This window comes from Lagopus leucura, unplaced genomic scaffold, assembly GCF_019238085.1.
Source record: "Lagopus leucura isolate 7727_CA_CO unplaced genomic scaffold, USGS_WTPT01 Super-Scaffold_100157, whole genome shotgun sequence".
NCBI lineage: Eukaryota > Metazoa > Chordata > Aves > Galliformes > Phasianidae > Lagopus > Lagopus leucura.
In genome coordinates this window covers 29,511,630-29,532,892 of record NW_024962334.1, presented here as the reverse complement: position 1 = coordinate 29,532,892, position 21,263 = coordinate 29,511,630, and the positions used below count along the sequence as shown (strand labels likewise).

Genomic DNA, 21,263 nt, shown 5'->3' with positions numbered 1-21,263 from the left:
TTCGCAATAGGGATTAGCACATTAGCTTAAGAACCAATATATTAGTTCAGCAAAAGGAATCTGTGAGTGATGGTTCTAAAACTTTCCATTTCAACTTCAGTGGGTGAATAGTCATGTTTTCCTCAACAATTTTGCACTGCCAACGTAATAGGATACTTTTATCTTTCGCCTCAATGATTTTGCCTCACAAGAAGCACAGGAGTCATAAGAGAACACTTCCATCTTCTACACCGAGAAGGTGCAAGGACATCTTCCTTGGATTCCACCTATATCACTCTAAATGTTGCTCACCATGGCATAATAAGCAATGGAGATTTTCCAAATTGAAGAAAAGCGGTTGAAAATCAGCCAAAGGTCTCTGTGACGAAGCTGATGGCAGAAAATGGGGAAAAAACAGGTGGGCACTTGACCATCCTAGATATTAGTGAGCATGTCCAGAGGGACATTAGCATATATTAGCCAGTCCTTGAAAAAGAATGAATGTGTATGCAAAAGTACTGCATATATATGCCTTAACTGTTTGAATGCAGAACCTGAATCTGAGGGGGTGTGCTTGCTTGTCGTGTCACCGGGTGCTGCTGTGAGGAATAAAGGCATGCCGACTTCGAACACCACATTGCAGTTGGAGAGTTTTCTTTCCACATTTCGGATGACGGTGGGACGCACCCTGGGCGTTGGGTGAACGTTCCGTTGGGCTGATAGCAGCATAGGTGACCCGCTTTTCTCTTCACGTAACAGGTGGGAGCCACAGGGAGGCACCCCCGGGGCGGGAAGGGCCGCGCATGCGTACCGCCGCCCCCCCTCACCGCGCCGCCGCGGTGATGGCGGCTGCTGGGGGTTGAGCCGAGCCTCTACTGCCGCACGCCGGGCCTGCGGGGAGGTGGTGGCCTGCAGCATGGTGCGGTGTGGAGGAGCGGCGCTGCGGAGGGTCAGTGCGGGGCGGCCGCGGGCGGGGCGGCCCTAGCGGCTGCGCGGCCCTAGCGGCTGCGCGGCCCTCCGCGTGGCTGCCGTGGCCGCTTTCACCCCTGAGGCCTCGCCGTCCTGCACGCCTGGGGCTCCGGCCCTGTGAGGGCTTTGTGCCCGTGGCCCGGCCTGAGCGCTGCCCATTGCTGAGAAGGACGTGGCGGCCGTTGCCCGCACCGCTCGGTGTCCGGGAGGGCTGCGCGGAGAGCGTGTGGGTGTGGTGTGGAGGGATGGGTTGGAGGTTGGACTGGGTCATTCAGAGAGCTGCTCAGCCTTAGGGATTCTGTGATTCTACTCTGTGTCTGCTTTCAGAACTTCATTGCCAGAGAAAAGCGCTACGTGAGGCATTTTATCCGGGCTTTATCTAGTGGCTCTAAAATGAAAGCTAAACAGAATGAAGTGCTGATGCGAAGCTTTGTGCCTTCTTAGTATGGAAACTTCATCGATGATTTGCGGCTGTATGTGAGAGGAGGAACAGGTGGAATGGGTTATCCCCGCCTGGGCGGGGAAGGAGGGAGAGGTGGCGATGTCTGGTTCGTTGCCCAGGAAAGATCGACCCTAAAGAGCATGAAGGCGAGGTACCCAAAGAAGCGGTTTGTGGCTGGAACAGGAGCCAACAGCAGGTTTGTCTGGTTGTTAGCATCTGTCCTTCCCGCATAGCAAAGCGTTTAAGTTACTGAGCCTGGCTTAATGTCTCCCAGCCTTAAAGCACTGAAAGGTGAAAAAGGGAAGGACTGTGAAGTGCATGTGCCACCAGGGATTTCAGTTCTTGATGATGATGGGAAGAAGATTGGTAAGAACTTGTGCTTTCATTTAATATATCCTAGTATATAATGTCATTTATCGATATTTCTCGACATTTTGTAGACTTCTAATGCTACACATATCCCAAAATATGTGGTGTTTGCTTTTTGTTGTTGTTGTTATTGTTGTTGGCCAAACAGAAACTGACAAAAATTATACTTAGAAAATGCTGGACAGGCAGAGGCCCCTTCCAGAAATTAGTAATAGTTAATTTGTACCGCTGTATGCAGCAGAACATTTGTTGCAACAATTCCCTGTGGCTGGAAGCCATAATGGTCTATTATTGGATTAATGATGTGTCCTTAAGCTCAGTGAAGCGTCCCACTGACTTTACTGAATTATGACATAGCTTAGAAAAATAAAGATCCTTGCTGAGTGCCAGTATTTCAGGTTATCTAAAATGTTCGTTATTTAAAAAAAAAAAAAAAAGAAAGTAGTCATTACTGATAACCAGGAAGAGCATCAGTAGAGATGCCTCTTTATAAAATAGCATGGAAGATTCTTTCTTCATTGAAATGGGAAATCGCACCTGAACCATTGCAGGAAGTTATGCTTTTTCACTAACTGATTTATTTTCAGGAGAACTTAATGGAGCAGGAGAGAGATTCCTGGCAGCTCGGGGAGGTCTCGGTGGCTCTTTGGCCACAAACTTCTTGCCTTGCAAAGGTCAGAGGCGAATTGTTCATCTTGATTTGAAACTTATAGCCGACGTGGGCTTAGTTGGGTAAGTACTGCAGTTCTGTGTTGTGGTTTGAGAACTGACATCAAAAATTAAAGCACTAAATTTCTAAAGGGATCTGAAAGAAATTACAGAGGTGGAGTTTGAGTGTTGTTGTAACCTTGCCACTTCAATTACTTCAAGTAATTAAGTAAAACCTATTAAAATTAATTCTAAAATTCTGAAAACATTGGTTATGCTTTGTCAATCGTGGTCATCAGTTTAACATGAGTTCAGCAACTGCAATGATTTTCAAAATGCTGTTAGCGAAGGTTTGTAGTTCAAGTGGTAGGTATCAAACAAAGCCAAGAGCAGTCTCCATATTGGTTCTTCCACTGTATGATACTGGCATAAGTGGATCCTTTCAGTAGATAGTCTTAAAGAAAATATTGAAGGCTACGTAGCCCACTCTCCCAATAAACTGGATGCAATGTGGGAAGGAAGAAATTACAAGCTAGAACAGTAGGGTTTGTATTTCTTTTGCACTGGTGCTTTTCAGTGTTGCTGCTTATTAACAACACAAGTAAACATTTATTTGGACAGAGCTTTTAACAAACTACAGTTGTGTAAGGATCGGTCTGCTTGGCATTATTTTTCCCTTTCAGTCCTTATTCATAAAAAAAAAAAAAAAAATCAGTAAACATTGTAAAGTAAAAGCAACTGGTTTTAAGCTGAAGTACTTTAGTTTGTATATTCCCTCACAGAATGGAGCCCTAAATACAGCTGGATTTTTCTTTAATTTATTAGAAATAGTTCAGTAGCCCTGATAATAACAGAAATATTAGTTACATAATTTTCAAGTAATCTCCAGTAATTATGTTATACAGAATATTTTGGTTTTAGAGTTGTGTAAAATATAGGAGTTCTGTGGTGCTTCTTTAACCCTACATTTTAGCCTATGTTTTATCTGACGGTTTCCCTTTAAAACTCATTACATAAATATCATTTAATTTGAGGAGATGATTATTTTCTTGTTGAGAGTATAAATCAATCTCTGATAATTTGTGATTGTACTTTGATCTTGTAGAGTTTGTTACTTCAGTAGATTTGTAAGTGGTGTGCTATTAAATCAGGTCTGAAAGCATCTAGGCATTAGAAGGGGCCTCAAGTTTGGTGCAGATTGTGATGGATAGTGTAGGTTGCAATTTAAACTTCAAAGAGGATATTGTGCTTCAGTGGAAGCAAAATACATGCTTGAGGAGATGACCAGAGTAACTTTCCAGGCTGTCTTTAAGGCACCTCTCAATATCAGAGAGCATTAAAATTACCCTGAATAATTTTCTGTTCAAACAGAGTCTTTGTGTCTCTGATCTTTTTGAAGAAAGCCTTTACTAGCCTATCATAACTGCCCCTCCATAAAGCCCCTTAATTTAATATTAGTCTTATTTTTCGTATTAGTTGTACTTGCAAACAGGTTATGATTGCGTGTCTTTATGTGGAGACTACAGAGTTTTTTGTATGGCACATTCTGAGGTACCCACACCTTTGTGACTAATAATCATTTGCAAGCAGACATTTCCTTCAGTCCCTGTTGCAGTGAAGCACTGTGCTGAGTAACTGATATTGGGTGGAATATAAGTCTTGTGTGGTCTCCTGTGTGGAGCAGGTTGCTATAAGAAAACTTACAGACTCTGACTACAACTTAATGTTTGACAGGGATCAAAACTGTTGTGTCCTTTGCAGCTCAGACAATTCTTTAAAATGAGCAGGGTAATAAAATATACAAGAATCACATGTGTTTATTCACTGTATAAATTCTGACTTTCCCTCTAGGTTTCCAAATGCAGGAAAATCATCATTGCTAAGCAAGATTTCTCAGGCCAAACCTGAGATTGCAAATTATGCATGTAAGTTCACACTCTTATTTTTAATGCTGTAATATTCATGAGAAGAAGGTTTATAATAAAGGTTTACAGGTTTATAATAAAGAATAGGAGATAACCGTGTTGCTTGCTAAATATGTTGCACAGATTATGAATTATACCAAATACCTTTAGAAATAGCTTTCCATTTCAGTAACTAGTTCCTTTTTACATCCTCAGTTGTTCACATGTACACATCCGTAGTGCTTGAAGCTATTAATGCGAGGTCGATTTATTTTAGTCTCATCCCTTTTTGTTTCCTTTGAGACCAGTACCCTCACTCTACTGAATATGCAGCATCGTGTTCTTTTGCATAAGCATCTTTGGAAATAGCTACCACCTGTTCTTGCAACAGAGTAAGACTTCAGTTTTGAGTATCTACTGAAAGATACACTATTATTATCCTTTTTAAGGATTAGCCATCTGAACATTCTTTAATTAAAAAGTAATTTGGTGTGCTGTGCTCCTGCTGCCTGTATTTTGCCTAGATTATTTATCCAGAGTTCTACCTGTGAAAAGATGTTGTCCTCACCCACTGTCTCTTCAGATGCTGTGTGTTAAACAGATATGTGTTGAAATCTGGAGACATCCAGTAATCACATGGAGGGGTTCGTGCATGAGGAGAGGTCCATGTGATGGTTTTCTGTTTGACATTACTGAGGAAAGTAATTGGAGGCTAGTCAAAGTTACTTAATTAAGCAGATGACTTGCAAAACAAACTGAATGAAAAATAGCACTTTGAAATAACTATAGTAGATTCACATATGAAGACTACAAATGTTTGCCCTCCTTCCCTTTCTTCCAGACTTTAGTTCTGGGTATTCTGATTAAAAAAAACTTCAGGCCTTTGCATCATCATCAGTTCTGCAAGTAATTAAATGGAACAACAAAAAACCACCACGCTGATCCTTCTGGTCAGTCTGATCTCCATTACTCTGTCTCTCCATCTCCAAAAATTCTGTTTTAAAGTTACTCTTGAGTAAGCTACCGTTATACCGAGCATTAACAATAGCATGACTACAGAGCCTATGTTCTCCTGACCGTCAGTTAAAAGCTGCCAAAGGCCCTGGGACATGCTGTGTGTCCTAAAATGATCTTCATGTTTCTGATAATTAAGAGTACAGAAATACTATAGGTGAAAACACAAGTGATACCCATGCAACACTGAAGACGTTAGCAGCCTTCTAAATTGAACCAAAAGCAGATGATTGGAGAGAAGTACATAATAAATGCTTTGGATACTTCCCCTTTGTGAGCTCACATTTGTGATGTAGGGACTTCCAATTTATGCATGTTTAATAATTCTCAGTGAGTTGTCTGGTCTGCCATCAGTGACTGTTTTGAGTAACCGTGTGCCTTTGGCAAGGGGTAATGAAGTTTTAACTGCATCTTTGAAGAACACCTCCCCCTTTTTTTATGCATTCTGAGTTGGCTGCCACATATTTTGTGATGATGGCACCAAATGTTTACAGTAGAGATGTGCAAGGATTTGAGTTCTGGTAATTTCTACTGACCTGCTCGTTCAGCTCCTGATTCTCTACAGTCTTTTTAAAGAAGAATTCTAACTCTCTCATATTTCCTAATTTGACAGCCATTCCATGCTCTGAATAACCATTTTGAGTCTAACAATTTCTGACTCCTCTATTCCCTCTTTGGTCTGAGAGGATCAATACTGCATACAGTGCCAAGATCTGGTGAACCACTGAGTTACAGAGTTGTCCAATTTTATTTTTTTTTCCTCTATATTCCTTTTCCATTTATTCTGCTTGCCTTTTCTGCTGCTGAACACTTGTATCATGTAAATCTAAAGTCAGAAAGTTGTGCAACTTTTGAATATTTTTGAATGTTAACATTTTTTTTAGTAATTAAAACAGTTTTGTGTCTTTCCCCTCCTTTTTCCCTCTTGTCATAGTTACAACGATACAGCCTGAGCTAGGAAAGATCATGTATGAAGATTTTAAACAGGTTGGTATGAAGGTTTGTTCTGGTTGTGTGTAATGGTTATCTATGTTCCTTGACAGCGTTTCAAAAAGAAATGGAAACTTAACTTGTAGAGTTTTCTGGATGTATGTATGTACATAAGACAATTACATGGGTTAAAGGGAGGTTGTGGAGAAAATATTAAACAAACAAACAAAAAAAAAAAACAGTAATAAGGTGGCTCTATAGTCAAGTGCAGTGCATGCTGAATTGGTCTGAAGTCACTTTAATAAATGGCTTCACATTTTCCTCTGCCTTTTTTCTGTGATTCTAATCCTGTGTTATAATCTCAGAGTTGTGAGTTTGTGTTTGGGAGTGAGATTGCTGTGTCCTAGCTTACTCCTGTTAAGTTTAGGAGCTGATCAAATGTTACAAAAAATTACTTGCTATTTTATTCACAAAAGGCACATTTTGACTATGTGGAGATGACTCAGGGATGAATGAGTTATTCTCAGAATTAACTGTAATAGGAGCTACTTTATCCAGCAGCTGCAGATCCATAGTAGTGAATGAAGTGGAATACAGTTACTATAACTTCTTGTTCTGCCTTTCTGGATTAACTTCTTTTCTCTAAATAAAAAGCATAATTAAAATGAAGTGAGAGTGACTGCATGAACAGCCAGAATAGTGTGATCCTTAAGGGGTAGCTGGGTCCACTTTCCCTTGTGGTAGCTGCAGACTGCCTTGCTTTTTGTGATCCCAATTTTACCTAGCATCTTCAGGTAATTCTGGGGTGCTCTGAATGCTTTCTGAGGATTCAAACATTGGAGAGGAATACCAATGCAAAATAAGGTTCTTACTAGCACATTTTGTTACAGAGTTGGACCATGTAGGGCTAAGTAAACATTTTTGTTCCTCAAGCTTAAATCTTTGATGTAGTTTTGTTTCTAAGTGTATGTATGACGCAGGAGGTACTGAGATCAGCACTTCAAAGATAAAAGACAAATGCATAAAAGGTCTTCACATGAGTTAATTGGAAAAGCTTACCCTTCAGATGTGAAAAGGCAAACTCCTCTTTCCCCCTTCAGAAGCAATAATCTTAGGGGATTTGGTAGTTGATACTTGAAATTTTCATTTACCAGCCTTCAGCATTATTGTATGCTAAAGGAAGGAGATCTAATTTGCCAGGCTTTTAAAAACATGCAGGTTTTCGGTCAATTTGTATTCAAGTTGAGACAAACCCATCAGTCTATGCAACATACGAAATGCAGCTTTCTGGGAAGGTTTTGTTACCTCCTTTGAAGTGGGCCGTTCTCTACTACTCCTAGATTCAAACAGCTAAAGGAAACTTTTTGTTTATTCATTTTATCTGCTTGTTATGGGTAACATCCTAGAAAACTGTGTTGCAAATAATAAGCTGGTTTATATTGTAGCCTTTGAAAAACTACCTGCTATGAACTCAGGAACTCTTGCTTTTACTGGAGTGTTATGTTCCAGCAGGAGAGCTACTCGTACTGACATTCTTTTCTGCAGCTGGTTTATCATTTCCAATGACCTTTACATCTTGGCTTATTCTGCATTTTGTGGCTTTTAAACATCAGTGCTGGGTGCTATATAAAAGCTATACGTACAACATACCTCTTTTCTAAAATCAAGGGAACTAGTGACTGTGATTGCACTGAGCATCTGTGAGTGGGAGGAAGTAATTTGGCTCGCAGTATTGCAACTGCTGAAAACAAAACAGCGGGAGCAACTAAGAGCAGTGTGTGAGGTGGCTGTCCTGTATCGTTCAGGGGAGGCTAGTTCACTGTATCTTTTTATTTTCCTAGAAGAGAACATTGAGGTTTCTAAAGAAATATGTAGCAGTGCCTGTTTTATTTTAGTACATTACAAAAAAAAAGTAAAGGCCACCTGAGTTATGTACTACTTGCAAAAGAACCTTGATACACAGCAGTGCAAAAGTAGAGAGTATGAGCTTGGGGTTCAGCTCATAGCACCAGGTCATGAAAGCTGTCAGAACCTTTCACATATTGTACCAGAATACCTGAACCAAGTGCTGTTTTGAGAGAATCTGAGTTTTGTTGAGCTCTATAAAAAAATTCTTTGGAATACAACTCAAGTCATGAAACCAAACGTCAGGAAGTGGGTGGTTTTATTCCAATCCAGTAGTTATTCTCTCCTTATTTCTACTTCCAAGTCAGCAGTTCACCCACCTGTATCTCACATCCCTGTAGATGGAAAATTCTGAAGCAAGGCTTTTGAAGTGCTTGGGAAATGGGTAACGGTTAAAAAGTTAGTGGGACTGGTAAAGGAGAGCGCAACTCATAGCAGAAAGTGGGTTGCATGCTGAAATTTTGTTGTGTGCTGGCTTTGAACCCTGTTTGACTGAATCCAGCTGCTGTCCAAATGGCTGTCAGATAGGTGCGAGCCACAACTTCTGCACTCTTCTGTCTTGGCTTCCTGTGGGTTAATGGGTAGCTGTGGGGTTTTTTAATATTCTGCTCTTTATTAGTCTGTCTTAGCTCTCCTTTACAGCTGTACATAGCCCTCCCAAGCAGCAGAGACCTGTTCATTTTGGCAGTTCTTGCTGGGCTCTGGTTGGCAGCTGGTATACTAATAAACATCTCATTTCAGCTGAAGAGCAGAAGATAAATACTTGCAGCTTCTCATGTTCAGGGGAGCAGTGCTAAGTGAGTTTGTATTTGACATTACAATTTTTCTGTACCCACGAGGAGCAGACTTCATTTTCTTTTCTGGTGACAGTTTGAATTCTGTATGTACTCGATAGCCCAACTTTCCCAGTTCCTAGAATGTGTTTTACTCTTAGGTAAATGTTGCAGAGACATTTTTATGCCTCTGCTTTTTAGACAGTTATAAATAAACAGAGGGGGAACATGAGGAGCAGGATGACTGTGGAATAGTAGCGTTGTTTCAGTCTGCTTCTGATGATGGGTTTTTGATGTATGGAGAAAAACCAGTGTGTTATGCCAGAGAACTGATCCCCCACACAATTCCAAGGAGTACGTATCTGTAAAAGGAGCCTTTCACAGTAGATATTCTTTGTGGTTTTTGTCTGGATTATATAAAGTTGTAGTAGACATGAATAGTTTAAAATCACTTGTGCATATTGGAAATCTTTTATTTGAAACTTTTGTTTTCCTAGATTTTAGTAGCTGATCTCCCAGGACTGATTGAAGGTGCACATAAGAACAAGGGGAGGGGACACAAGTTTCTCAAACATGTGGAAAGAACCAAACACCTCCTCTTAGTTGTAAGTTGAATAAAATACACAGCATATTGAAATCAAAGACAGGGTAATAAATACAATGCATCTTAATTACAGTATAGCTGGAATTTCAGAAATCATTTGTAACTTGGATACTTTATAATAAATATAGCTATTATTTTGTTATTAGAATAGAGAGCATAAACAACTGTCTGATGCTAAATTAAATCCTTAAGCAGAATTTATCATTAAAACCTGACAATTAATTTAGAGCTGTGAAGTGTTCCAGTAATAATTAAGGCTAATGGGTAATTCTTTTTTTTGTTTTTAATCCCCTCCCCCCAGTGTTCCCATAAGGAAGGGTTTGAAAATCAGGGCTTTGAGAACCATCCTCCTAGACCCAACTAGTTTGTGCTTCCAGTGCCTGTGATTTTATTTTGGAGTGTAGTTTCCCTGTTATTTGCCCAGGAATGAGGACGTGTTCACAGAGGTTGTACCACAGAGTAGCTATTGGAGAGAGCCTTGATATTGTAGCATAATGTCATAACGCTAAGCTGTTGTGTTTTGTTTTGTTTCTTGTAACTTTTTCAGGTTGATGTCGCTGGGTTTCAGCTCTCTAATAAGACTCAATTCAGAACAGCCTTTGAAACTGTATTGCTTCTAACTAAGGTAACTTATCATCCTGTCAGTTGTAGTTGTGCATTGAGCCAAGAAAGCATTAGTTTTAATGAAGAAATTTCAAATTTCATGTGTTTTCTAGGCTTATAATCCAAGGATCAATTAAGAAGCTTAGCATTCTCATAAGTGATAAAATCTTTAACTGTCTGATGAAAGTGCTTTACTTTGAGCTTAACAGCTCCGTCATTGATCTGTCATGATCTTTGTCATGGTCGAGTGAAGGTGAAAAGATGCAGCTTTTTCAGTTCTCCAATGCATTAGCCTTCTGGAAGTAGGAATATGTGAGTGTAGTTAAATCTCTGCCTTAACACCCTTACTGTATAGCCTAATAGAGATGAAACAACAGGCCTCAGCTTTGCAGACGTTCATTCTTTCTGTTTTTTATCATTGCTTCTGATTGAAATGATGCAGCTTATATTGTGTAAGTTTAGCAGTTTTCTCAGTTGTTCTACAGCTTTAGATGATGGGTCTTCAGAATTCCAGCTTGTTGCTTTGTTTACCTTTAGCTGTGTCATGCTTCTCTTATGTTTTTTTTCTGGTATAAATCACTATCTGTGCCTAAAATCCTTAGAATCAGAAACCTGTCCCAAGAATTTCCTTATGTTTCATAGACATGATTTTTTTTATGAACAGAAAAATAAAAAGAAAGCCGTCATTCCTTTATAGGGAGTGTTTCAGAATCATCCAGCCTGTTTACCTGAATTATCTGTGTAGTACAAAAGATCACTGAAAGTTTGAACATTTCCTTATATCAGGCTCTTTTAATACATCTGCTTTTGAGTCCCTGAGTAACCCTTACAGCTGCCTAGACATTGGATCTGTTTAGACAACTAAGTAAATGAGAGAATATGTGTAAAATTGAAGCAGCGCTTTTTAAGCTACAAATACTTATTCAGGCAAATGTATTTGTCTTTTAAGGAATTGGAGCTGTACAATGAAGAACTTCTGACAAAGCCTGCACTGCTTGCTATTAATAAAATGGATTTGCCGTGTGCAAAAGATAACCTGAATGAACTTATGAAACAATTACAGAATCCTGAAGGTAAATTAACTTTCAACAGTTATCTTTAACGGATCTAATAAGGAGTAACACTGCATTGGCAAGTTGTTGTTTGAAATTTAATGGAAATTGGCTATTAAACTTGTTATTTCACAGAATCACAGATTGTATATGTTTTAAAACAAATTTCTGTACATAGATGATCTCTGTTTCTGTGTACCTTTATTGCTGGCTTTGCTGTTAAAATAGAGATCCTGAAAGACTTTGCCCAGCTATGGGAGAGTTAATTTCCAGTTTAGGTATCATGAGTACCAAATGGTGACCTTTCAGGATCCCCTTAGAGACACTGATAGATGTACAGTTTATCACATGGCTTTGACCAAGGCGTGTGAAGATTCTGGGCAGCTCTGTGTAGGCTTTTGACCATTTTGCTGTTACATTGCAGTGAATTCCTTTCTATTTCCTGAAGCTTTAATTTAATTTAATTTAAGCTTTCCTGATTCTTACACACATCTTGCATATTCTGCAGCTTGGGATTTCTTTGTATGCATCTTTGTACGATGGCCCATGTGAGGGTTGGTATGTGATAATGCAAGGGCTCTGTTAGTGCTCGTCTTGTGAGACAGCTTTTTTTAAGATGAATTAAGCAAACAGTACTCTTACACTAGTTCCAGTTATGTTTTTCTGTTGTAACTGATGAAAGTCTTATTTTCTAAATGCAATGGGCTTTGTAGTGATTCAGTGTATCAGCTTTTACTAACTCTTGAACTGTTATGTTTCAGACTTCTTACACTTACTAGAGGAAGAAGCGATTCCTGAGAACACAATTGATTTCAGAGATATAATTCCTATATCTACATATAGTGGAGAGGGAATTGAGGAACTAAAAGCATGTGTAAGAAGATCACTAGATGAGGAAGCAGAGCAGGAGAATGAAGAATATCGGAAAAAGAAACTATCACTTTTACACAGTTCAGGAGAACAGATGAATAAAGGCTAGCATTCTTGACTAGATTTTAATATATTTTTGTATGTTCATGAACTCATTGCTACATGGACCTTCCTTTTTATTTTTGTTCCCTCTACCATCACTGCCCAGTTCCCTACTGCATTGCCTCAGTTCCTTTTGGTGCTTAGCTAGAGCGCAATGCTGAACAGAGCAGGTTTTCAGGTTTATGCTGACTACTGACTGAACAAAGCAGAGAACAAAGTGCAGCTCAAAGCATTGCCTAACAGTTGATGAACCCTGAAATATTGTTTGCCACACACGGATGAACAGAAGAAATAAAACCTATGGAGGTAGCAAAAGAGCAACTTGAACCACTTGTACCTTTTGTCATGAATCACAGATGCACCTGGGGAAATCTCTGATGGAGGAATTTTCCAGGTTCCATTGCTTCAGAGGTGAACCGGTACTGCTGCTCTGACAGATGGTAGGTTTTTGTTAGTTTTAAAGATCTAAAGGAGAACACAAATAAGTAGTCAGTCACAAGAAAGCAACATGTAGGAGCATGGAAAAGCAAGGCTGATGCCTGCTGGTTTGTTTTCCACACCTGCTGGTGCCTGCTGTACTTTTCTTCATTACGTAAACCCTGATCCTATATTCCCAAACCTAATTTGGCAGTTCTCCCTTTTGTGGAGGTGTGGTGGAGAAAATGAAGGCTGCTTTTCAGCAGAGCCCCGTGTTTTGGGGATTGGATTTTACAAGCAGCATGTTTAAAAGGTAAAATGTTAAAATAAAAGTCGTTTGTTGTACGGGATGCCTTTTATTGATTGCAATTACAGTAAGACGGAATTCATCACGTGCTTCTCAACTTAATTCTGGTTTCTGTGAGCGTACCAGTGAAATCCTGCCCTTCTGAACCTTGATAAAGCAGTCGCTGTGAAGAGGGCTAACTTCATTCCTACCGATCGTTAGCAGCGCGATTATCTTCCTCGTTTTACGGTAGTGCCGCGCAGGCGGACGGCGGCAGGCGGGCCGGGCACCGCCCTAGGGGGAGGATCCCGCCCTGGGGGGCCGCTGGGAGCTGTAGTCGCGGGCAGGGCTCGGGGCCGGCACTGCGGCGGCGCCGGACTGCAATCCCGCAGTGCGACGGGCCTCCCGCGAGGGGAAGAGGAAAGAGACCGCTCCGGCGGGAGGAGCTCGGCTACGATGCCCGTTCTGCGCGGCCTCGCGCCCTGACGGCCAGGTGAGCGGCCGGGAGGCGGAGGCGGCTCGGAGGAGCCGCGTGGGCCGGGCTGCGGGGTGGGCGCCGTGCGGCCGGGCTGCGGGCGCTGCGCTGCAGGCGCGGTCCGGTCGATGCAACCCGGCGCCGTCCGCTGTCTTCATCGGCTGGCGAGGGCGCGTCGGCTTTCTTAAAGCTCCCCGTGCCCTAGCTGAGGATGCTGCGTCCGGTCTGTTGGGTCAGGGTTTAATTTTTAACGGGGTGCTCGTGGAACTTAGAACCGAGTGAGAGATTTTTAGAAAAAAAGGGTTGACTGGCAGCAGTTACTTTGTATCGGCCGCTTCTAGTTATGGAGAAACGGGGCTGCTCTGGGCTCCTCCTCCTGGTCAGCGAGCCACAGCTCTAGTGCCTTAAACATGGATCTTCACAACAGGAGCTGTGGTGAAATCCGTCCCCGAGGGGCACTGGGATTGGTAGTTCTCACGAATCAGTTACGAGAGCTGTGAGGTGCGTTGGCTGTGAGAACCTGGAGTCTGACATTTAAGGCAGAAAAGGGCCTCACCTGCCCTGGCCAAAGCAGCTTTCTTCCCTTGGGCTGGTGCCTGAGGTTGGCGGTTGTTCAACACCGCCAGGAGGGAGAAGGGAGAACACGGGTGTCCTGAATTGTGACAGAGAAGGGGAGGAACTCTGTGTTTGCAGAAATGGAGGTCTTGCTGAGGTGGGTGTTCTGTGATGTTCCATGTCTCTGCTATATGTGTGCATTTCAACAGCTGGTGACCACAGGTATCCATCTGGTAATGGGAGGGGCTGGGCTCTTAATTTTCTACTTAATTATGGTTGTTCGTGAGCACTGGCTGATGCTTTTGAGGGTGTGAACCTCCAGAGGGAGATCTGCATGTTTGTCTTAGCTTACGTTGTAGCACAGTGCTCAGAAACCTTGAAAGCTGCTCAGAAATACTTCACCTGTTCAGTAATACTTTTTGTATTTTACTTTTTTGAGTCCTGAACTCAAGGAGAAAAAATTAACAAACTGTACTTTTGCTCTGGTGGAGCAGAACGTGGTGATGCTGACCTCTGCACTCTGCCAGAGTAGTTTGCGCAATTGCAACATTCAGCCTCTGCAGCTGTGGTTGTTTAGCCTGTTAGCTGGAGTCCAGTGCATGCCTGAATTGGCCCCATCTGCCCTTAGTGTCTCATATACAATAGCATTCAGATTGGAGGATTTTGGCATTGGAAGTTTATTTCCTTATTTAATGAAAAAAAATGGGGTAAAATTGAGTAAATGCTGTAAAGCCTTTCTTGCCTATATGGTCTGATAGAAGTTTCTTTGGTGCTTCACCCCAGGAGACCACGTCTGTATGAATGTTATAATTCCGGTTTTGACGTAGGTGATTTAAAGTGAACTTCATGTCTCTGTGCATGCTAGCACAGCAAACCCACCTTCAGGTCCTTGAAGTTGCACAATAACATGCTTGTAGATCTGACACCCTACCTACCTAGCATGGAAGTGATTCTCCTACTAGGACCTGCAGAGCTGGTTTTGGAACTCAGTGTTGCTGTTCCCAGATGTGGGTGAAAAGATAATTGAGGTGGGGTTTCTTTCTCAGGACAGTGCTGGGCAGGTACTGAAAAGCCATCACCAGTGCTTCCTGCCTTTTCCCCTTTTCCTTCAAACCTTTGTGCGTAGAGGAAGGAAAAGAGACCCACAAGTATATAAACAATTCAGACTCTCTTTTGTTCTTTGACATGAAAAATGATTCATCTTTTCCTCCCTGTTTTGAAAGTGGAGCCGGGAACCTAACCTAACTCTGTGTAACTATATGGATTTTTATTTTTTGGTGAGCATCCCTGAATTTTAAAACATCCATAGAAAAGTAGTTGTTTTCCACCTTTCTTATCTGTTTCTCAAACAGAGACAGGTAGATAAGAAGGAGTCCTCAGGGGAAAAATCTTGGGAGAAGGACAAAAAAAACCCAGTAGTTTGGGTTTTGTTTTTTAAATGGAAGAGGAAATTCTAGGAGTTGGATTAATGCAAACACATTTGAAGTTTCATATTTGTGAATTGCAGTGTAAACACTGTTGTTGGCTTTGCATAAAACAAATGTAATGCTGACTCTCCATGCTCCGTTTTCTAGATCCAGTAACAGCTTTTTCCTGGTTCTAAAAGCTTCTGAGGTTTCTCTTGATTTGAGTACACCACTGGTGAGTACACTGAATCTATATTTTTTTTTACTGTCTGAACCAAGGATTTGTTACTGCTCACTTGGTCGCTGTAAAAAAGTTTCCCCTGCTGGGGGAATTGTGCATAACATACGTACAAATTCACTTTTTCTTGATACCTTCCAACTAGAAAATAAGCTGTTTTCTACATCTCTTCCTTCCTACCCTAAGAGAAGCACTCAGAATTCTTTCATTCAAAAATAAGGAACTCAACCAAAATGCAGGACTGGCTGGCAGAAACAGGGCTTGGAAAGCAGGGGTTGTGTAGAAGAATTTTTAATTGCTTTTGAAAAAGCATCATAGTAAATTACTCAGCAGCACCTTCTTCACTAGCTTGCTGCTTTGAATTTGGCCCATCTAAACTGTGGGTTACTGCCCATGTATGCATTCGTGCCTCACCTAATGATGCCGGTACTGAGCAGTTCCCTTTTAGTTACGTGGCAGTGTGGTAGGACTGAGATGCACTCTGGTACTGCATTTGGGGTACAGAGAGGGAGCTGCCAGTTGAGGTGAACTTAAATCAGCTAACTCAGTGACTGACCTCCTGGTAGCCTCTGTAAAAGCCCACGCAGTGACACACACTTCAGTGTTGCATAGAATCGCATGTTAAAGTGCTCTTTTTTGATTTTGAAGACTTATTTAGCACTCTGTCAGCTGAGCAATCATAACGGGCTGTGAAATAATCTGTGCTCTCATTAATGCAGGGACTCGGTTGTGTTATCACCACCCAAGTGTACGGAGCAAGAAAGGTGCCACTGTTACTGCCTACCAACTCGATTCAGCTAGCATAAGTCAACTGTAATCAGTTTTGTATCAACAAACTTGAACCTACTGATTTATTTTTTATTTTTCTGTTTAATTGCAGGAGACGTGTGTTGTGGGCAGGCATGGGCTGCAGGGATGTTCATGCAGCAACAGTGCTGGCCTTCCTCAGTGGGACAGCATCAGTGGCCGGACTCCTTGCAGCAGTTCTGCTTCCAAACTGGAGGCAAATGAGACTGTACACGTACAACAAGAACGAGAGGAATGTGACCATTTACACTGGACTCTGGATCAAGTGTGCTCGCTTTGATGGGAGCAGAGACTGTGTGATATATGACCCGCAGTGGTACACGGCGGTTGATCAGCTGGATTTGCGCGTTCTTCAGTTTGCCCTTCCACTGAGTATGTTCACTGCTGTCTCAGCTCTGTTTCTCTGCATGATTGGCATGTGTAACACAGCCTTTGTATCAAGCGTGCCAAACGTCAAATTGGCGAAATGCCTTGTGAACAGTGCAGGCTGCCACCTCGTGGCTGGCCTCTTGTTCCTCCTCGCATGTGCAATTTGTCTCACTCCGTCAATCTGGGTCATTTTTTACAACAACTATCTGAACAGAAAATACGAGCCTGTCTTTAGCTTTGACATCTCTGTATTTATCGCCATTGCCAGTGCTGGTGGTCTGTTTTTCACTTCTGTTCTTTTATTTCTGTGGTATTGTGCATGTAAGAGCCTGCCTTCTCCCTTCTGGCAGCCCCTCTATTCACATGCCCCCAGCATGCACAGCTATGCCTCTCAGCCATATTCTGCACGCTCTCGCCTCTCTGCCATGGAAATTGACATTCCTGTTGTGACACACACATCTTAAAGGGACAAAGTCTTGGAAGTCAAATTTTTGAGCTCACTCAAACCGTGCAAATTGCAGGCTTGATTGTCTCTACTGCCTTGCACTGGGTATAATCATTTGTAAGGTCATTTTCCCCAAGATGCACTGCAATGGAGACTTGAGATCAGTATCTCTGTTGTTCTCATGTGTTCTTCCTTGAACAGCCTTCGTAATTTTTGTTTGTTTGTTTGTTTCTTTGCTTTTTCCTCTGAGCTCATTACAGACAAAAATTGCTGCTAATGCTGGGATAGGACACTACAGTATTATCTGTTCGTGCAGGTCGTCCTGCATATCTGTTCATCCTTCTGCTTATTGAGATCAAAGCAGGTTTGAACCTCTTTGCTACTTTGATGAACCGTTTTTAAATTCTGATCCCATTAGAGGAGCTGTGTACATGGACCCTTGCAGCCGTGTATTATCCAGGTGCACACAGTGGGAATGGATATAGGAGTTTCATTAAGTTTCTTGTTAGAGATGAGAAAATAACCTAGCGTAGTCAGAAGTGTGTTATTAGTGGGAGCGGGAAGGTGATTAAGAAATGGGTTGCAGAGCTTTCATCTGGACACGTGTATTTTAAGATCGCATGACTGAAAAGGGGATTTGTCAGACTAATTCAGTTCTGTAGCACTGCTCTCTGTTTTGCAGTGCACACACAAAAAGCCACCTGCTTGTGAACTTCTGCGGTAGAAAGTAGAGTCAAATTACCTTTTATTTTCAAAGTAGCTTTTGAAAGGAATAAGTGATTTAGCTAATAACGTCCTTCTGAACTGTGAGAACGATTGGTGAATTACTGGAGACTAGAAACTTCTGTGAATTTTTTTTCTAGTCTTTTTTTAAGAAGTTAGTAAATTCTCTAGATCTGTTTTGAGATTAAAACAGAGACGGCTTGTATTTAAAACAAAATTTCTTTAAAAGATTGAATGTTTTATTTGGATGCCATCTTCAAGACTTGAAAGATGGATTTGCAAGTCAAACAAGCTTACAATCTATCTGAAATGCTTTAAAGTATTATTCTGTTCTGGGGAGAAATGTCAGTCACTACAAATGGATTAGGAAAACCATGAAGAATTCTGAAGGCTGTGAAAGATTGTTTTAGAATGCTGTACACAAGCTGTAACAATGTCTCTCTAAGAAGGGAATTGTGATCCTGTGGAGAGATTTTTAAATCTAGATTTATTTATTTTTTAATGTGCATATACACAAACTCATTGTTACTTGTATTTTTTACCACTGCTGTTTACAGGAAGCTTTATAGTCTGCAGTTGTTGCAGGACTTTCATGCTGTAGCTTATTTAATTACTGATTAAGACTTTGCCCTTTCAGCCTTGTTTTCCCACACCTTTCCACTGAGCTATTTTAAAAGCCAGTTGTTTCCTACATTTCCACATCCCAGCTGGAGAAAGTGTCCTGTTCCTATTTGCTGTAAGATGTGAGCTCACAAGTTATTAGATGCTTCAAATATGAGGACGGGTTATAAATGCCCAACCTGGTATGTTTAACTCATTTTTACCTCCTTGAATGCAGAGTGGGCCAAATCTGCGGGATCAAAGCTTTTCAGTATGGACTTTGAAATTACTCAGAAATTTGATGATAGTGCATTGGGCACTGTTACAGTTAAGGCAGTTGTTTGACTTGCTGAGATTTTGGCAAATTGAGGTTTGGGTTTTAAGATGTCATGGCAGTATGGAAAGTTATTTTGATTGGCAGCGTTCTGGAGGTTAACAGATATTTGAATTTCATTAATCTCAGAAGAAATTTGTTTTGCTAAACTGAAGTAAGAGATCTTTAGTTCTATTTCTGTGAACTCCTGTAAGGTCTTGAAAATCAGTTCATTTCCTTTATAATAGAAATGTGAACAAATCTTGGGCAAATCTTGTGTTACAGTCTGTGCAATGACAGTGTAGTGAGAGGAATCTCTTTGTGCAAACCAGCAGGCCTCAGAAGCTAGTGGACCAAGTGAGGAAGATGGTCTCTGTTGTAAGTTTCCAGCACAGCCAGTGGAGCTACAAAGCCCTTCCAGAAGGTGACAGTGTGCTTGGTGAAATAGCAGTCTAAGGAATCACTGTAGATGATAAAGAATCCTTGAATAGACAGGCCTCTGAAGTTGCACAAACATTATATCCTTTAAGAAGATATTCTGTTACAAGATATTATGTTAGATGAAGGATCATTTTTTTAAATCAGGTCATTATTTGTATGGGATTAGAACATGTATAATGCCATGCAAGGTCACTTTTTTTTTTTTACTTTAAAATGGAACTTTGCTTTACTGTTACTCTTGCTGTCTAACCACAGACATTGTTGCTGCTGCAGGGACTGCTGCTTTGTGATTTCACATCGCTTTGCTTCCTCCTCCAGTGTCTTTTCTTCTTTGTGCCTTGCTTAAGTTATGAGTTGGCCAGTAAATGTCTGTTTATTGTCAGTGTCTGGAATGCTTTTTACACCTAAATTTATAAAGCATTGTGACTGTTTTGGAGGGGTGATGAGTACATCTGTGAGTGACTTTAAAAGGACCCAAATCTTCAATATCTTCAGAGCCTGGCAGGCCAATGCTTTCTTCGGACAGCAAGTGCAGCCTGTGTTTGGTTCTGTGTAGTTTAGATAGCAGACATCTGTAAGAACTCTTTTGCATTCCAACTTTGATTTATATGCATTAAACTTTCAATTAGTATTTGCTGCTGCCTGAGCTGATAACTTGTTGCTTTGTAAATTATGTCTTTTCAAAAGTCTGATCTATGAAAAGCAGGAATCCAAAAGTTAATGGATTCCAGTGCAAGCCGTAGTTAAGGTAATATTCATCAAAAAAGGCTGTTGCTTCATGCACAGCTAAGTCTCTTTTAACAGTGCTATTAATGTGAGTTGCCACTGGATCCTAAGTGAAGTTAGCTCGAAGTGCTGTGCTCTTTTTCACCTTGTTTACGGAAGGGGTGGCCAACCTGCAATGCTTGAGCTGAGTTCCACTGAGTTCCAGTGGGTCTCTTGCTAAGGTAACTGCTGTACCCAGCAGTAAGCCTGGGGAGGAACAGCGTTCCTGGTGCTTGGAGCAGACACATGTCCTGCAATTCTCTATGGCAGGGAAGAGCTGCTGTGGAACCATTGGCACTCCAGCCTCTGGCCAGCTGCTCCTTCCTGAACAGGCACTCTGGGTCTTGAACACAGGATTTTAATTTGTAGCTCATGCAGTCAAAGGTTGGGTGCTCTGGCTTATGGGAATCTGGCTTTTTTCTTTGTTGTTTTTTTTTTTTCAAGTAATTCCTGTCCAATTTTTAAAGTTGTGTTACATACAGTGTGGATTCTTTTTATGTGAAACAGAAGATATGTATTTTTAATAAAACATTCTCATACGGATGCCAGTTATTTCATTTAATTTTGTGGAGAACAGTAACTATTGGAATATGAAAGATTTTACCTGCTTTGACATTGATCACTAGACTTATCAGGCAGTTTCAGATAACAGGTTCATAATACATAATACGTACTGCATTTTTAACTCCCTAATTTTGTAGTCCTGCTGCTTTAAAAAAACAGACACTTTCTGAACGCCTATTACTTACCATTTCCTTTTGCTTTTATTCTGAAAAGTTCTAGAATTCTTTTTTTTCTTAAAATGGAAAAAGGCTTTTTCTCTTAATCGAGATGGTTAATCAAGATTAATCTCATCTCTGAATCTAGATGGAGCCATACTGCAGGCTCTAGGCCAGAATCTGGTCGGTGCCACGGCAGAGCCAAAGTGGCAGTGTGGCATAAGGAAGAGCACAGTGCTTTGCCTCACAGCCAACACCCCATCTTTTCCCTTGCGTAAGTTCTGCTGCTTGCCCAGCTGTCACCCAGTGCAACTTGCTCATGCGACTGTAAGTGTCATCTGTGTGGAATCACTTTTCTCCAAGATTGGTAAGCTTAGCTTTGTATGTGTTGGGGAAGCAGCGGTGGCATTAGCTGTCCTCCTTCCCTCTCATATGCCAGCTGTGCTGCCAGCGGGAGAATATGCTGCTGCTTTACAGGTGACAGTTTGGGCATCCAAACAACCTGTGACAGTGCGGGGCCACAGCAACGGCTCGTAAGGT

The 21,263-nt window shown here is 41.3% G+C and overlaps 2 protein-coding genes across 4 annotated transcripts; both read left to right on the top strand.

Annotated features, from left to right (window-relative positions):
* Positions 1-793: 793 nt before the first annotated feature.
* GTPBP10 (GTP binding protein 10) lies at positions 794-12,926 on the top strand. 2 transcript variants are annotated; one of them, XM_042888912.1, is made up of 10 exons: positions 794-928; positions 1,393-1,586; positions 1,665-1,756; positions 2,347-2,491; positions 4,259-4,332; positions 6,260-6,312; positions 9,431-9,538; positions 10,085-10,162; positions 11,090-11,213; positions 11,954-12,926. In XM_042888912.1, exons 1-10 carry the CDS (start codon positions 896-898, stop codon positions 12,169-12,171), a joined length of 1,119 nt encoding a protein of 372 aa, XP_042744846.1. In that variant the 5' UTR covers positions 794-895; the 3' UTR covers positions 12,172-12,926. The 2 variants fall into 2 exon arrangements, with proteins under 2 accessions (XP_042744846.1, XP_042744845.1); XM_042888911.1 differs by having other exon boundaries at positions 838-928; positions 1,276-1,586.
* Positions 12,927-13,220: 294 nt separating this feature from the next.
* CLDN12 (claudin 12) lies at positions 13,221-20,547 on the top strand. 2 transcript variants are annotated; one of them, XM_042888176.1, is made up of 3 exons: positions 13,221-13,360; positions 15,472-15,538; positions 16,422-20,547. In XM_042888176.1, exon 3 carries the CDS (start codon positions 16,444-16,446, stop codon positions 17,179-17,181), a length of 738 nt encoding a protein of 245 aa, XP_042744110.1. In that variant the 5' UTR covers positions 13,221-13,360; positions 15,472-15,538; positions 16,422-16,443; the 3' UTR covers positions 17,182-20,547. The 2 variants fall into 2 exon arrangements, with proteins under 2 accessions (XP_042744110.1, XP_042744111.1); XM_042888177.1 differs by lacking the exon at positions 13,221-13,360 and adding an exon at positions 13,625-14,054.
* The last annotated feature ends 716 nt before the right edge of the window (positions 20,548-21,263 follow it).

Excerpts from the sequence above, each read along its gene's own strand:
- GTPBP10 (XM_042888912.1), top strand. The coding sequence starts at position 896 with ATGGTGCGGTGTGGAGGAGCGGCGCTGCGGAGG. Across the intron at positions 929-1,392 it reads GAGGAGCGGCGCTGCGGAGG|TATGGAAACTTCATCGATGA; the intron begins GTCAGTGCGGGG and ends GTGCCTTCTTAG. Across the intron at positions 2,492-4,258 it reads GCCGACGTGGGCTTAGTTGG|GTTTCCAAATGCAGGAAAAT; the intron begins GTAAGTACTGCA and ends CTTTCCCTCTAG.
- CLDN12 (XM_042888176.1), top strand. The coding sequence starts at position 16,444 with ATGGGCTGCAGGGATGTTCATGCAGCAACAGTGCTGGCCTTCCTCAGT.